Source organism: Manis pentadactyla, chromosome 1, assembly GCF_030020395.1.
Source record: "Manis pentadactyla isolate mManPen7 chromosome 1, mManPen7.hap1, whole genome shotgun sequence".
Lineage (NCBI taxonomy): Eukaryota > Metazoa > Chordata > Mammalia > Pholidota > Manidae > Manis > Manis pentadactyla.
In genome coordinates, this window is record NC_080019.1 from 83,664,351 (window position 1) to 83,682,352 (window position 18,002).

Sequence of the window (18,002 nt, forward strand, 5' to 3'; positions counted from 1 at the left end):
AATACAAAAGTGTGGGAAACTTTCAAAAGCAGAACTGAGGAATGGTGCCCACTTTGAGAGTTCCAGAGCATATTCTTTTAACTGTGTTGATTTCCAAATGTTTGACCATAGTAAAAATCCAACAGATCACACATTCCTATATGTCCATGTAGTTAGTACATATTAGTCAACTCTCCCTTTCATTCACAGCAGTTTTGATGACCTTGGGGGAAGTCTTTTGCCCCAGTGGCATATCTGAGACGCTGCTCAACAGAGCAGATAGGAGCACTGCCTCAGGAGTCAATTCCTTGTTCCAACTTTTACTTTGCTTGTGAACTTGGACAAGTTATTTGTGCTCCCTGTGAGACAATTGCCTGCTCTCTACAGTGAAAATAAATTAAAGTATCTGCTTTCTTGGGTTAAGGGAATAAATTGAGTGAACATTCACCATGTGTGTAGAATAATGCTTTTTGCATGGTAGGTGTCAGTATGTTTCTTGTTAAATGAAGTTAAAAGAAAAATGGAGTGAATACCGTGTACGTATGGGGATAGCACACATTCAACAGATGAGAAAAATCAAGGAAGATAACAATGAAAGGTCCCAGAAACTAGATGCTTCCCAATGGGAATAAACTAAGCACTTAAAATCCTATCACGCTCAAAGGGAATATGGTTGACCCTTGAACAACATGATCTGCAGGTCTACTTATATGTGGAATTTTGTCAATAAACATATAGGAAAATTTTTTGGAGATTTACAACAATTTGGAAAACATTTTCTTTATAGTAAGAATATAGGATATAATATACAAAGTATGTGTTAACCAACTGTTTATGCTATTGGTATTCTGGTCAACAGGTTATTACTAGTTAAGTTTTGGAGGAGTCAGAAATTATACATGGATTTTAAACTGTGTTGGGGGGTCGGTGCCCCTAACACCCACATTGTTCAAGGGTCAACTGTAGAGTGTCAAAGCCAATCGAATCTCAGCAGCTGCACTGTTCTAAGTGATGGTACGATCTTATTTAATTCTGACAATGATTTTCAGAGATTGGTCCCATTTTACAGATGAGAAAATTGAAGTGCAGAAGTTAAGGGGTTTGGTCCAAATCATGCCACCTAAGCCCACTGCAGACCCACATAGTTGGGTTCCACAGGCCATACCTTGCTCAGAGCCTGCTTCACTCTCCCGACTGTCAGGAGCCACAGATAGGGTGAATATGGAAGTGTTCACCAAAACCTGGAGTTTTTGAGTGGGTGTTACTGATTGATGAGTGAGGAAAGACAATCAACTATGAAGTTTAATGGACTTGTGAAACTTTTCCCTCAAAGTGAGGTGCAAGGTTGAAAACATAAATGAGTTCAAAGCATCGTGATCAGGAAAGACAGAAGATACAATGAAAGGTCTTGGAAATTAGAAGCCTGCCAAATCAAAACAAACCAGTTTTTCCATTTCTAGTCTCCTTTGGGATTTTCCTTTGGATCAGAGTTAACAGTCTAAAGCCCCCTGTTGATCTGGCTAACCAGTACCATATAATAATATCTGAGAAGATGAGGAAGTACTTGCTCTCAGTTAGAATGCAAGTCAAAGTGGAACTCATACTCACAGAAAAGCCTTTTACTTCCCATCAAAGTATCCCGTGGTACTTTCTCAGATTATATAAAATTGTTGAAAAAATTCCACACTGGATTAACTGAAAATGGTAGTAATGAGCTAAAATAAGTTATATAATTTAACATTAAATGTAGTCATGTGTCTATAAATAAAATCAGCATTAGAAAATCTCTATAACTGGAAGCAGGTGATAAATTCACAATATTATCTGAAGTATTTATGTTAATATATAGTTTCATATTTTTATTATGAAAGAAAAACAAGTTGAAAGAATTCAAATATAGACATGTATGTAGTGGAACATACCAATGTGTGTGTGCAAATATATGTATTTACATTTACTGACATATTGGATCTTTCTTTCATTCCATGTTAATATATGAAGAGTTAACCTAATTTTTTAAAAAGGTTACACTATATGAGGTACCATGATCTAGTTAAGCCATTACTGATAGGCATTTAGTTTTTTAAAATATTTATTTATTTATTTATTAAAAACAGTACTGTAGAGCACATACATGTCCATATGCTTTTGTGCACTTATTCCAACATATATAGGAAGTTTCCTAGAAGTGAGATTGCTGGATCAAAAGCTGTGAATCAGAATGTTGAATATTTTCAAATAGCTTTCAAGAAAGATTGTACCAACTTAAAATCTCATTGAGTGGGATTCTCCAACACTATTATCAAAAATATTTTAAGTCAATTTTAAACTTACAGGTGAGAAATGCCATGCCACTTACATATAAATTTATTTGCTTATTAGTAGGGCATGTATCGTTCTCATATGTTTATTGTTCATTTATGTTTTTCCCAGAAACTGATTTTTCAGGCAGTTTCTCTTTGTCTATGGATTTGTCACTGTATTTCCACATGTTTAATTCCCACTAGCATAATTGTAATCCCACTTCGGATGTTACCAGTCAACAGTGGTTACTTAGATCAGACCCCAGAAACTGCAGTTGTTTTCTGTGCACAACTGCTGAAACACCCAGGTGCATGAATAGGTACATTTCTTTTGCTGTTTAAGGTTTTCTCTGTTTTTAAAGTTCTAGTACAGGTGTTGTCAGTCTTTTAAAGAGCCGGTTAGTAAACAGTTAGGTTTTGTGACTGTACAGTCTCCATCACAAGTACTCAACCCTGTTGTTAATAGCAGGAAACAAGCCCTAGGTAAAACCTGAGTGGGTGTGGCTCTGTTCTAATAAATCCTTATTATGGACACTTCAACAAGAATTTCATTTAACTTTAATGCAATGTGAAATTTTATGCTTCTGATTTTTTTTCTCCCATAGACATTTGAAAATATAAAAACCATTCTTAGGTCACAGGCTGTCTAGAAACAGGTCATGGGCTAGATTTGGCTTGCACGCTGTGTAGTTTACAACACATGCTTTAGATTATTTCTATAAGAAACCATGTAGAGAAACTGGCAATAACATGCATCCTCAGGACTTATTTGCCACTAAAGCTATGGCAAGACTGAATCTTATCTTCTGAGTTTTTCAACTTCTGGAATGGGGTCCACAAAATTTGGCTTTACTGTTGTTTTATCAGTTACTGTAAAATCTGAGATTTATTATGTATATTAAGATTCCTAAAATTAGTGACGTGTTCTGTGTATAATGTGCACTCTGTAAGTACCGATCTCTCCATCTGTCTTGAAGGGTTGAGTTCAGTGTTCGATGTGCAAGCATATAGTCTAACACCTTTGAATAAAGAATTCCAACAATGTGTGTTTTATCAATGTAATTGATTAAAAAGTGTGAATGCTCAATGTAAATCTTTTCATGCTATATATATAAAACAGATAATTCTAAACACTTTACAATTCTTTTATAAAAATACCATAATACCATTAGTGTTTGTCCTTTTATTTTTTTTCCCTCTCTTGTGATGATTGTCATCTCAATGAATTAATTCAAAAGGAAAGATTATTTGGGAAAATCTTTGCAGTCTCCCAACAGCTGTGTGGTCATGGCACTGTAACATGGTCTGTTTTATTCCACTCTCTACTCTGGACTTGGATGGGTTGAGAGGTGAATCTGCCATTTTTCCCTATGCAAAATAGGAAGGTCAGATTAGTTGATCTCTATCTTCTCTTCCAGCTCAAATATCTTGGTATTCTTGCAGAACATACAAGCTTACACATATGACATTACAGTGAATTGCATTAGTCTATGTGGCAGAAATGACTACTGCTGTTACCCCAATGGGATGTAGAATATGCCCCTTTTTTGATGCATGTCTCTTTTTACATCTTCATTGACCCACAGTGCCAGAGAAGGAAATGTGGCTGTGTGGAAATAGATACCATTTAGAGAATTAAACGAGTTCACCTTTGTACTGAAATTTAGCTCAGCAGAATTTATGGGAGGTTTGGATAAATCAGTTATTATTGAGGTTCATTGAACTTTGTTTACTTCAACGTACCCTTTTTATTTCCTTTCACATTGTATTTAGGTATTGGTGTCTATGCCTTCTGTTTGAGAATCACCTCTAAGGTTCATAAATAACAGATAAATGACATCAACTTTCAAGTGTGCTATATATTTTGTTTATACTATAAATAATATGTATGGCTTATGTGGAATCAAACTTCCTTATAAGTCAGACCTATTTTTTCATTTACATATGAACTCACTGCTGTCATGTCCCCTTCAGGAAGATGGTGCCCAGTAGTATGTCATAAAACAGTGTCGGCAGCTGTCCTTTCTTAAGTGGTTTGATGTTTGATGTAGGAATATCTAGGAGGTGAATCATAGTGTCTGATATCTTTGAATAAAGAAATTCCAACCAAGTGTGATTTAGAGTTTAATGTAAATTTTTTGTTTACACACAAATGACAAATAGGTACGTCCAGATGACATGAACGTCCAGATGACCACAGAGAGAATCTTAGCCCCCAAGAGGTTTCCAAACATGTAAATCACTTTCCTGTTAATAGTTACTCTGTAAAGCTTCATAGTCATATTTAAATAGTTTTTCTCTCTAAGGGAAATGCTCATTAACCCAAGTAGCAGAGTTTCTGGATGCTAGTTAATAAAGGCATTGTATTTACTAACATTGTCAAAATATTAGTGAAACTGGCTTCTCTTGTATTAAGGAAATAGTCAAATTTATTGGTATTAGAATGTCATAAAATAGCTATTTTAATAACTTCATTTGCTATTTCTACTCTTTTTAAAATTGGAAAGGCGTTTTTAAAACCCATCTTAATGAAAATAAAAAAAATTCAGTCTAATCAATTACCATTTCAATTAGTGTAAATTGCCTTAGATATTTGCTAATAATTAAAAGTTAGTAGTTAGTATTCTTGGCATGTCCCATTTACTTAAATTTTTATGAGTATCACAATAGGTCAGCAAATGATTAGGGGACGAGGATGTGTATACATCTTAATTAGAGTTTTGGTCAGAAAATTTTACCATATTTATCATTCTTCCTTAATTGATTATAATAAGTTAATAACATTGTGATCAATAATGTATTTAGAGTATTACAGTAGATAATTTTATATGGTTATTAATTTTGCCCAAACTCTACAATCTTGAATTGGATTGTTTTGTAGTTTGTTTTGCTGAGTAGCTACATGTGAGGTTATTTTTCTACATTTTAAGATAGCTTTTAATACTGGACAGGTAAATGAAAATTACTTTTGTAGTCTTCTGTTGCTTCTTATGTTGTTACTAAGTCCACTACTTCCTGGTCAGTGTTAATGTTTTTACATAGTGCTTTTCTTTAAGGAGTTGCAAACATTAGTAGATTGAAATTACCTCACTTTGTTTACATTGAAGTCTCTTCGCTTGGGTCACTACCATCCTGTCTTTTTTTCCTACTTCCTTGGGAAGGCGATGCTGCAGAATTGGGGCACTTGAGCATACTCATCAAGGAATTTTTGAACGACTTGCAAAGGAAAAAGTAAATGAATGGATCCAGGCATGCGTTTAAGGAAGTGAGCCAGAGAGTGCTTTCTTTCACGTAGAACAGAGTGTTCTCAGCAGAGCAGTCGAAGACGTCGCGGGTTTGGCTTAAGGTGTAGGGAATTCGGGCAAAATGGAAAGGAACGAAACAAATAAAAAATACCGCAATGATAATGAAAACTTTGATGTTCACCTTTTTCTTGGGGGCTTTGCCTGCACCCCTTGTTCTTAGATAAGACCTGTACAGTTCATTCGTAATGAGTGTATAACATACAATGACAATTAAAAAATTTATCCAGAAAATGACTTGACAGATATAATTGACTATTTCATGCCAGACCAGACCAAATTCCGATTTGAGGAAAGAGCATTTCTTCACATTGTTGTCTCTTGGCCTCCTGTTGGTCAGAATCATGTTAGGCAAAGAGAGTAAGAACATGAAGGCCCAGATGACCACAGAGAGAATCTTAGCCCCCAAGAGGTTGTTGGGATTGGATGTTTTAAATGGCCTGGTGGTCTTCTGATAGCGATCAATAGTTATCAGTCCTAGGAATGAGATACTGATATACATTGTAAAATAAAATATGACAGAGGTCACTTGGCACACAAAGGTTCTCAGAGGTCCTGTCCCCAGTTTGGCATCACTAAGGATTTTGAATGGAAAAGTAAGAATCATGAGAAGATCCGAAATCACTGTGTTCTTAAGAAAAATAATAAAGTTGGATTTACTGCGGATTTGAAAGAAAATCCTCATTGCCAGGCTGTTTGTGATGAGTCCAACAAAAAACAGGACAGTATAGAGGAGCGGGAAGAGGACCTGGCTGATTTTGTCGTCTCTGGTACACAGGCTGCCATTCCCAGCCACAGAGGTGAGGTTGTCCATGGCTTGCTGTGTCGTCTTTGCTACCTAAGGGGAGGGATGGGATAGTTATTTTCAGTCCCAGATAGTTGATTCTGCTCTTATCTCTGTGTGTAACTTTTTTAAACAGCCTTCTCTAAACATAGAGGTCTCTGATCCTCATTGTGTCAGAAGAACGCAAAAAGTTAAAAATCAAAATATTTCATTGTGGTAAATATTCAATCACTAGCAAAAGTAAAATGGTCTGAAGTACAGCATATGAAGGTATGGATACTTTGTATTTCTTATTTGTTGAATGTTTTTCCTCTTACAGGATGTAGTTGATCTCAGGCAAAAGCACACATATATGAAAAGTAGCAGAGAAATATTTGGGCTATGCTTTATTCTTTTCCAACTTCATTTCTGTGCCTTTTAACTTTATTTCTGTGCACACTTTTCCTACACCATCCTTATTCCTGGGCTTCATTTACTCTTCTGCTATCAAAGGTTCTAGGAAGTGACTGATAATTGCCAAGTAGAATTTTAAAGCAAAAAGTGGAAAGAAATTTTATAAAATCCCTTGTGGGAAATTTACTGTAAAATAAATGAAATACTGAATCAGAAAAATAAGTTTTCCTTTATAATTGAAAGATATTTCTGCCTCTTTATCGCTCAGTCACCCATTCAAAAATCAGGCCTCACAGGGACTCATTATTTAGCTCCAAATATTTTAACCCATTTCTGGTATTGCTCAATATATTTGGAGTTTTTACCTACAGGTTCTTGAATATCATTCAGTACAAATTTTAAAACAGTAAAAAAATAATAAGGAAATGACCTCAGTATGTAGTCATCGGATGGCATTCCTCAAAACAGCAGGGCACCCTTTCTAGGTTTATAGAGTGTATGTTGGTAGCTAAAGTACAAAGCCATGTCCTTGTCCGATTCCATAGGCTGTTTATTAATACCACAACAGACAGCTGTAAAGAAGACTCACAATTGACTTGAATACATCATCTGGCATCTAAGCTTTGAAATTTAAAATCAAATTCGTAACATTTTTATTTCTTCAAAGATAAGTGTAATTGATTCTGTATAGAATATTATTTCTGAATATAAGACATGGTAATGTTAAAAGTACAAGTATATAAAATAGTAATGACAAAGGTAGCACTAAATTCCCCAAAAAGTCAGTGGAATTTTTTTCCATCCTTTAATTATTGAAAGTAAAACAATTAAGATTCATGTTTTCACAATTTTCACTTATTTCACTTAAAACAAAGTAAGCTAAACCCAGCATTGAATTGATACAAGATCCTGATTTTAACCTTCCTTGCTATTGCCGTTTGCTCTTAGTTGTCCATTCTTTGATCATGTTGGAAATTCTATCTTGGGAATGCTCATTTTGCTTAGGCTATAACTTATTTAATAACTATTCTTGATACTGAGAATTTCAGTTCCCTCTGTATTTAAAATCACATTTACACTCGACATAAAGTAAGACCATTGTATTTTATTTCCATGCTCTGTAGAAATAATTTTTTAGTGAAGTTAATGGTTATCTCTAATACTATTAATGTGGCTTATATTTTAATTTTTTAGTCCAAATAAGTGCTTGCATCAATATTGTTATTAAAGTTTTCCAATTTTAACAAAAACTTGACCGAAAATTACACACACATCATAGTATAAATACATATATTTGTCTAATACTTCTCAATATAAAATTACCTTGTTACTCAGATGATTCTGAAGGATTTGAATGTGTCCCGTAAGTGGTAGTTAATGCAACCTGCAGAGTGGCATCTGGTATATCCCTTTTAATGTCTTAGTTTAGTTCTTAAAACTGTGTTAGAGAATCTGCTGAGCTTTCATCAGTAAAGTCTTGAGTGTTCTAGAGAGAAATAGAGGGAGAGAGGAACAGAGGACTTCACGATCAGAAATTACCTTCAAATGCTGTGGACTCAAAGCTATGCAGACACTATATTTCCGTCTGGCTGCTTAGGACTTCTGCTTTTATTTCCCTGGGAAATGTGGGGCAGGGTGGGTGAGAAGTCATCTTTTAAAAAGCAATTTAAAATCTTGCGTCTTTTTACTGAAACCTGCCAGAGTTAGTTGGTGCTTTATGAGTTCTTTTGGTTATTTTCCATACAAATGATAATCCAAGTAGAGATCCAAGCGTTTCGAAGTCAGCTTCCTGGAGGTCTCAAGCTTGCTTTCTCTGATGATTATCTACCTGAAAACATACTGTGCTCAACATTGGGTGATAAATTGCTTTCTGACAAGTAATCACATTAACTTGAAATGTGTGCTTGTTAGGGATATTAAGTCTCTTGTTCTTTTTTTTCCCCCCTGGTTAATAATGTCATTATTTTAAATCTGTGTTGGATCAACTCTTTGTAGGGGAAACAGTGTCCTCCCATTATAAATTTTAAGATCCCCAAATTACATTAGAAAAGACAAACAGTTGTATCCATTGCCAGGTTTATTATATAATGTTTTTTTCATGCTTTTCTTGAATATAATTTAAATATAAACAACATTTTCCTTTTAACCTAGCTTTTGTTTTTTGGGGAAATATGTCACTAAATTAAGGGATCCTGTATTACTGGTACCTTTATATAAATGTTGTGGGTGCTCTCACATGCTTATACATACATACAGTTATTCTGAACTGTAATGTCTTTCTGATACAAGTAGTTCTACTTGGGTAGGTGATTTTTGCTGTGAATATGTTTTGGTTATTTGTTTCTTCTAAGTTTTGAGAGTGTGTCTGTTTCTGCATATGTTAAATATTCTGCAACAACGGTTTTAAAAATGCAGAATCGCAGCTTAGCATCGCCTGGAAAATCATGAGAAATGCACATTTCTGGGCACCAACATAGTCCCCGTCAATCAGAAACTCTGGGGTGCACACCTCACCTGTATTTTGATGAGCCTTTGAGTGATGCTCACGCACACTAAAGTTCAAAGACCACTGATTGAAACTGACCTGAATCTGTTGGCATTAAGAATTTGAAATGAAGCTGTGAGTCTGAGTAATTTCAGTCAGAAATTTCAGTGAATATAATGATCCTGATCTGTTAGTTATCTAGAGCTGTCAGTTTTTGGTTTTTTTTTTTTGTAGATAATTATTTTTTATTGAAGGGTAGTTGACACACAGTATTACATTAGTTTCAGGTGTACAACACAGTGATTCAACATTTATATACATGATAATTCTAGCTACCAGCTATCACCATACAAAGTTGTTACAATATTTTGACTATATTCCTTATGCTATACATTACATCCCGGTTACTTATTTATTTTACAATTGGAAGTCTGTACTTTTTTTTTTTTTTTTTTGAGAGGGCATCTCTCATGTTTATTGATCAAATGGTTGTTAACAACAATAAAATTCTGTATAGGGGAGTCAATGCTCAATGCACAATCATTAATCCACCCCCAAACCTAATTTTCGTCAGTCTCCAATCTTCTGAAGCATAACGAACAAGTTCTTACATGGAGAACAAATTCTTACGTAGTGAATAAGTTACATGGTAAACAGTACAAGGGCAGTCATCACAGAAACTTTTGGTTTTGATCATGCATTATGAACTATAAACAATCAGTTCAAATATGAATATTCGTTTGATTTTTATAGAGCTGTCAGTTTTATATTAAACTCTTAGAAAAGTTGTTATTCTTAAGTTATATTCCTTTTCATTTTTATTTAGTTTTCCAGTTCTGTGAAAAGTTTGTTTTTACATTTGTTACAGTAAGAAATTATAATTACCTTATTTGTTGATTTGGATACACAAAATTATACTTTTCCAAAAAGCTTTTAAGCTGTGTACACTTCAGAATAATAATAGCCAACAGATGATTTCTTATATTGTCATAAATTCATTTTATGATCTCAACTACTGTCTAAAGTAGACATTTATATTATTTCCATTTTCTGGATGACGGACTGGTGCAGAGCAGTGAAGTTAAAGATCCACTCCAACCTACGCTGTCTGATCCCAGACCTGCATTTGTATCCACTGTGTATCCTAAGTTCTCCATCTCACCTTCAGCACAACCCCTGTCCCCGTCCCAGGCTAAGGCCCAGGAGAGAGAAGGAGTGCCATGAATGGAATGGCTGCACTTCTTTAGAGATAATAGGAGTCATACTTGACTTTATACCAAACCATGAACTTAGAAGGATGTTTATGAAGTGTTTCTAAGATCATCAGATGAAACAGGCTTGTGAAAGAGACATTCTCAAAAAGTTAATATGCCATACTAAAGTAACACTAATTCAGGAAACTTAAATCATAGTACTCTATGGCAAATTTATAGATCCAAATTCTTGGAGGGTTTTGAATAAGGATTTGCGGGTACATGAAAGGCTCCAATTCTTGATGTAATTTTTTCTTTCCTCTGATTTTTAGCTCACTCACACCCACACCTATCTGTAAATCCTCTCTGATAGTATTTTCTCAATGAGGGATGACTTCCAATTATCCACTTAAACTATTTGGCCCTGAAAATGACTAATATCTTTAAAGGAGAAGTGTCTCGGGTTACAAAAGTGTATTATATGAATAGAAGCAGAGCAAGTGGTGCATTTTAAACCTCTCAACACACACAGTTTGTGATTGTTGGGAAAAGGACTAGCTTTGATGGATTTAGTTATTTTCTATAATTGAGATGACTTAGAAAAGTGAACTTATACTCCAGAATTTTTATATGCAAGTGGTGTAATTTGTTTATTTATTTTGTCTCTGTACTGAAAGTAGTCTGCCTATCTGAAAATATTTGCTTCAAATTTACTGTCAATCTAGAGGGCCTTGCCCTGAAAGGCAGGATCCTGGTGTCCTTGTGGAATCAGGTTAGGGCAGGAGGAGAGAGATGTATTTAAGGCCTTTGTTTAGCTCTTACACTATTTTAGTTCTAACATTTTATGGTTTTGAAACATGGTCTTTTTGATTTTAGTGAATGTTTAATGGAGCACATGCATTTTAAGTTAATACTTACATATATCATCTAGCTTGGCTTTACCTGTTGGAGTAGAGAAATTTAGGTCGGATGTAAGACAAATTCCAAAAATAAGGAGTCTTGGACATGGGGTGTTTAGGAAGAGGTAATACTAACTCTGCTGATCCAATTATTTGCCAGACCTGGCATGAATGTTTTGCTTGAATGCAGAGAACTAGTATATATAGTTACACACCCCCTTGACATCCATTATGCTCGTAAGATGCACCTTGTTTATTAGATAAAGACCTCCTTTCAGCCATACTGTGGGCAATAAGCTGTGACAGAATAAAGATTTCCTATACAAATCTAATTAAAGGAGTCTCCTATTTTCTTGATTTAAAGAAAAGTTACTCTAATTAAGGTAGAATTACTAATGAGAAGCAGCTGCCAATTTCTTGCTCCTTTAACACAGCTGGCCATGCTGTGCACGCCCACTCCTCCATCCCAGCCTAGGGCTTAATGCTGATGTAACGTTTATTTGAAGTTATTTTATTCGAAAGATTCAGTTAAAAGAAATGATGTCTGAAGGTCTCATTTAGGAGTTCTTTTTTCTCATTTAAGAGTCCATTTTTTAATGGATTAAAAGTTTTACATAAGTAGATTCATTGTTTTTAAAAAGTTTTTTTTTTACTATTTCCCTTAGAGATGAGGTAGAATGCTGTGTGCTGTTTATTTCGTGAGCTGTACTGCATTAAAGAATGTTGAGAAGTAAGAAGTGCTATATTTTGTTTTGTCAGAAAGACAATTATGTCTACTTCATCTGTTTTTCATTAGTGTTTGGAGAGAAGGAAGCACAGAGTGGCGTTCTTTATTTCCCTTCTAAAATAATATTAATTTATTATTTTTTTAGAATTCTGTGATTATTGGGTCACTGTAGAAATCGGAAAATATAAATAAGGTAAAAGGAGAATACACAGCTCTCATAATCTCACCACCAACATCACATCTTTGTGAACACACACACATTTTGACAACATTTCTAATCACTTATTTTTAAAGAAGTAAAGGTGACTTAGAGAAGAATTCGGTTAACTTCATGTCTCCCTTCTAAGGATATGTAACTCAAGAGACATACTTATTTAATGTAGTACAACAAGCCTTCCAGGTTTTATGGACATGCGTCTTCCTAATTTCTTGATCAGTTAAGTTTTTCTGAGTGTCAGATATTATCTGAAGAAAGAGGTAATTGATCTCAAGGATGAGATTTTCAGAACTCAATTTGCAGGTGAGATGACCTGTTCAACCCACAGACAGCAGTGGGTCAGCACGAAAGGGATGGCCTAGACTTCTGTGGACTTCTCAGTTGATTCTCCTGCCCAACAAGTTTGTCCTTCAGGATATAAACAGTAGAATAATTCTGTGATACTGATCTCTGATCATTAATATTGCTTATAACTATACAACTTGAAAGTATTTTAATACCTAGTTGAAAGAGCAGAATTCATTGGTACCTTTGGAAATATTTGATCCCTTAGGTTGACCTTATTCTGATGGTATTAATTGCTGTTTGAAGATTTATTTTCTACATGTACAGAAAATTGATATAAACAAATCTTATAGGCTATTGGAAAACAGTCACTTTAATAATAATGGTCTGTGCCTTTCTCTTTGAAGGCTAATAACAGCTACATGATTTCACTAAAAACATTATCAGAAGCAAATCGGTCTTCACACCCCATATACAGGTTGGTCTGTGTTTCTTTTCCAGATAAAACTACATGCTGCTCTTGGCTTTTTAATTCTACCCCTCACCCTCAACTCACGACCTTGCTTCTGGCACAGCTGCCTGAGCATATCAGAGCCAATGAACTGATACAAGCTTGTCAGGTTCCTCACTTCTTCACTTCCAGATGTCCCCATATTTTCATCAATTTTCCTTTTTCCCTGTGGTTAAGTAGAAAGATGTCCCTGTCTTTCTTTCCCAGTCAAGACAACAGGGCATGGTTCCCTATCTCCTTATTAGTTATCTGCCCTCCAATCTGGATTTCCTTTATGGAGATTCCTTTATTTGAAACAAGAGTTCACCACTGATTATCATAGTACATCTTTCTCTTTCCTCAAAGCTGTTGTTCTTTATGCCCAACTACTAATAAATGTGGGGTAGTTCCTTCACCTTCACCATCTACTCCTACTTCAGCCTTTGGTTTCCTGCTCACTGCCCCTGCCACTCCAGAGAAACCTCTCTTGAGATTCTCACGTTTTTAAATCGGTAAGTCAGAGACCACATCCACTGGGACTTCAAAGGCATTTGACATTGTTGATGGTCCCCATTGTTAAATGTCCTCTCCCTGACTCCCCTGACCCTGATTTTTCTAGTCATCTTATTAATTATGGAGAACATGTGTGCATGATTTGATAGCTCAGTTATCCCTTTCACTATCTCAGCTCTCTGTTCTCCCTGCATACCCCATCTCCCACTGCAAGCGAACATGGGCATTTTGCACCTCTCCCAGTGACATTGCTCTTAAACCTAAGTTGTCAAATCTGCATTAGTCCCTATGCTAAACCACCTACTAGACATTTATAATACATTTCCACCAAGTTCTCAAATTCTTGTCACCTGAAGGTGAATTCATGAGCTCCCTGCCCTTACAACCTACTCTTTTTTCCTCCAAGAAATTTAATCTAGTGAAATGCACATTCACTCAGATGCCCAATCCTTTCCCAACTTCCTTCAGATACCTCTTGATTTTGCTTCATATTTTTTATTTCCATCATTAAGACCTCTTTTATACCCTACAACCTTTCTTTCTTGTTCTCCCTGCCTTCCATTGCCCTTCAGTTTTGTCAGCACTGAACTATCAGGTTACATTTCCTATAAAACTAGTTTTTGGTATCTTCATTCCTGCCCTATTCTACTAGTCATGTGGATTTTTAAAAATTAATCTACTTACTTATTCATTATTTCATGTAATCAACAAATAGCCATTGCTTGATCAATGCTGACTAAGGAGAATAAAACATGTGAATAAAACAAACCTGGGGTTTTCACTCAAAATTGACAGGCTAGAGGGGAGGACAGACATCAAAGAAATACCTAGAAAATAAGTGAATTGCACTGTGACAAATACTCCACATACTCTTCTCCCCACCCTGTTCCTCCTTTGGTGAGTCACTAGACTGAGGTGACTGTGCGAGGGACCTGATGCTGAATGTGCATAGCATTTCTACAAATGAAGTTGAGGCTGTTGGGACTATTTTTGGTGGTAGGAGGAGCAAGAAGAGAGGAAGGAAGTGCCCCAGGTCTTGGGGAAATGTCGAGTAGTGCAGCACATTGTGAATACTGGGTACGTGCAGCAGAGAAGTGAAGTGTAGAAATATGAATGGACGGCAGGGGGACTGTGTCTGACATGCTGTTAAGCATTTTACATATTTCATCTTAGTTATTCTCACAAAAACCTTACAAGGAAGGTGGTGTTAGCCCATTTTTTGGAGAAAGAATCCAAGGCACAGAAAAGCCCATTACCCAGGACTGTGTTGTTGGCGAGGGGCCCAAACTGAATGCAGTCATAGCTCTTTCTTACCCTGAGGCTTAGCTGTTACAGCACAGTGTGGAAGCTTAGTATCTCGTGTGTTTGGATGAGCACATGGATCTCCCTAGGATATCTTCCCTCACCATCTGTTTGGGCTTCTCACTTTGCAAATGCTACTTTTATGCCACCAAATCTGTACTCCTTGGGGTCACAGAACCTGGGACCTTATATTTTCTCAGGGTTCCTAGTGCCTTGTCCTGGTTCCTAGTGCTGTAGGTAGATACTCTGTACGCAGTTGTTGAGTAACTTTGCTAACATCTTTCCATCACCTCTCACCCAGAAGTTCGCATTAGAGCCATTTGACAGGTGCCTTAACTGAAAAACAATCACCAGGGCATATGACTAGCACTGCGTGAGTTTTGTAGATCATGGTCAGTGCTCTCCTATGCCCTTCATAGGGCTCATGTATGCATCCTGTCAGACCAGAGGGAAATATATCACTAATGCTCTGTAACCACAGCAATAATGAAGATGAACAAGTAGTTGAGGCCACTCATATGTGCAGTCAGGTGTAGGAATTACTACCTGTGTTGAGTTTATCCTGTGGTTAGGTCTATCTTTTAAAATTTAGGGGAGATTGGATATACAGAATATTAAATAGCAACAGCTTCTAGAAGATATTTGCCCTTAGCTTTTTTTTTTTTTTTTAAGGAGGCAAATTTGAATACCTGAAACATTAATAATAAGTTGGGGATGAGGCAGCAAATAGATTAGCAAGTATGTATTTCTGGTAAAGCATAATAAAAAAGAAACTAGTGCAATGAAAAGTGGTGTCTTGAATGCAAGTGTGACAGAGGATAACAAAACAAGACTGAAAGGGAAGTGACAGAAATGGAGAGAGAAAACAGGCTCTTATTTCAAGATTGTGGAAGCGAAATGCTACTTTATTCAAAGGACACGTGTGGAGTGCTCCAAACTGAACTTTGGAATTCTCTGAGTCTAAAGGATTTTGTGGTTTTTTTGCAGCCACTACTAATTACAAACACATTACAGTTTGTTTTCCCTGGGAGACGCTCTTTTCTCATGCAAGGTACTTAGGATTAGACCCTATTAGGAAGGGCAAGCACCTTGCACAGGTGCACATGTACACATAGTTAGAGAAGAAGAGGTACTGAAGGGATGGAGCTGGGATTTTCACCAGGATGATGGAAGAATGTAAGATCCAAGAAAGAAATTTAGATAGAAAAATACAAAAGCAGGCCTAAAAGAGAACACATTCTCGACTGTTTAATGTTGACTAAGGAACGTGTTAACAGTGTGTATGTGTTTTTGTTATGCTGTAACTAAGTAATTTCCTTTCCCATGTGGGAAAAATAGTGCTTAAATTCCCGTGTCTGTGACGGGTGGGGAGGTGGTCCAGAAGAGGAAGGTGGTATCAGAGCATGTTTGCGTTTTCAGCTATTTACCTCACACTTTATGAGACCCATACTCTTTATTGCTTTAATCATTTGGAAATAAATATACATATATCTTACACAGTCATGTCGGAAGTACATGGAACATTTTTTATCAAAGTACTTGAGGATCCTAGCAAAATCTTCTTTTTCTAAGTATAAATTATGTTCATAATGCTGTATATAGAAAACCAAGCTCACTAAGAAATAACACGTTCCTTAAGGGAAAAGTATGACTAGATAGTATGTAATATGATGTGAAGTTAATATGATGCTAAAGTTTAAGCAACGAAAGGTTTTTCAAGGCAGCACTTACTCGGTAGGGTACGCCCACATCAAATGCTTCTATTAGGACTTCAGGTCAGGTGACACTTTTTTACTTTAGCAAGTTCCAAACTGGAAAAACAAGGGTGTTGCCAGTGGAGGTTGAGGTGAATTGAAAGGTGGGCAGGATGCCACCACCGCAGTCAGCATGGAGATACTGTGGTTAGTGCATTTCATGCGTGTGAAATGCAACCCCACCCCTGCAGACAGGGGTTTCAAAATGCATTTTCTGTTTTTCAGGATGAATCTTCAAGTCATGAATGTAACCAGCGCACAATTCTTCTTTATGGAGTGGGCAAAGAGCGTGATGAAGCGAGGCATCAGCTGAAGAAGATTACCAAAGATATTTTGAAAATCCTAAATAAGAAGAGCACCACAGAGATGGGGGGTAAAGAGGCTTAATGCATGTGCTCCCATTGAGTTGTTGTTGTCTTCCTTCTCAGCACAGCCTTTATCAAAGTCATGCAGGGCTCTGTCACCAGAGGGTTTCCTCTCTTGAATGACTGTCACATTGAAATATGAATAAGCACATTGAAATTATAAGGCTTTGGTTCCATTTATAGCAATCCTTGTATTAAAATAGCACGTTGTCTGGATAGATACAGGTAGTGTTTACTTTCTACTCTTTTTTTTATACTTCCAAAATTTTCTACATTAGTCATAACTGAAGTACTGAAGAATGAGTTGGGAAATCCTTATTCAAGAAGAGGTCCCTTTCCTCAGTTCTTTACCAGTCCCTTTTCAAGCCTGTAGTTTGCTCTTGGTACTCAGGTTTGCATGGTAGTTGGAAATCATGGCATTATAGTTGCTGATATTCTCTCACATGATTCAGAAGAATAATTGCAGCAGGTAGTGGAGGCTGCCAGGAGCACCAAATGATTTCAAGTTAAAAAAAAACTTGCTCTATAATGCCTTCTTTACTTGGAGTACTCTTTCTCCATGCTTTTTACACAGATTTTACAGTGAAGCTCTGCCTTTATATTATGTCACCACATTGCGTAATTGGAATTTTGTAGTTACCTACTTCGTATTTGCCTAATTACTCTTTTATTAGGCAGTCACATGATTAAAAATATGATGTCATTATATATACTTTACTACCACCACTGGTGTTCATTTCTCTATTACTTAAATAATACAAAGAAAAAAGGCTGGATTTTCTCTGTGCAAACAGCATTCTTCCTTACATATGGCATAAAACACCTCTAGAAACCCTACTTATTCAGCACAAAATAAATACTTTTTAATGAACCTCTCCACTGGGGATCCAGTTTTTAGACTTTAACTAGATGACTTACTTATTACAGCTTGTCCACACTAGATCTTTCCCACAGAAACGTACAAATACAACTAATGCAAATAGCTCTCTTCTCCATCAATACGGGTGCACA

General features: G+C 36.2%; 2 protein-coding genes across 8 annotated transcripts in view; one reads left to right on the forward strand and one right to left on the reverse strand.

The window, feature by feature from the left end:
* The window catches only part of MED12L (mediator complex subunit 12L), a 326,362-nt gene that overhangs the window by 236,364 nt on the left and 71,996 nt on the right, over positions 1-18,002 (forward strand). The window contains 1 exon segment of the mRNA XM_057499138.1: positions 16,852-16,999. Coding sequence (XP_057355121.1) covers positions 16,852-16,999 — 148 coding nt within the window.
* Positions 4,394-18,002, reverse strand: part of P2RY12 (purinergic receptor P2Y12) — a 44,273-nt gene continuing 30,664 nt past the window's right edge. Inside the window, exons 1-3 of one of the 7 annotated variants that reach the window (XM_036896347.2) lie at positions 16,604-16,785; positions 8,085-8,247; positions 4,394-6,422 (exon numbers count right to left, since the gene is read on the reverse strand). In XM_036896347.2, coding sequence (XP_036752242.2) covers positions 5,379-6,398 — 1,020 coding nt within the window. In that variant the 5' untranslated portion in view covers positions 6,399-6,422; positions 8,085-8,247; positions 16,604-16,785 and the 3' untranslated portion in view covers positions 4,394-5,378. Of the gene's footprint in view, positions 6,423-8,084; positions 8,590-16,603; positions 16,786-18,002 lie in introns of those variants that run through there. The other 6 variants (XM_036896348.2, XM_057499160.1, XM_057499162.1 and 3 more) reach the window with 6 other exon arrangements.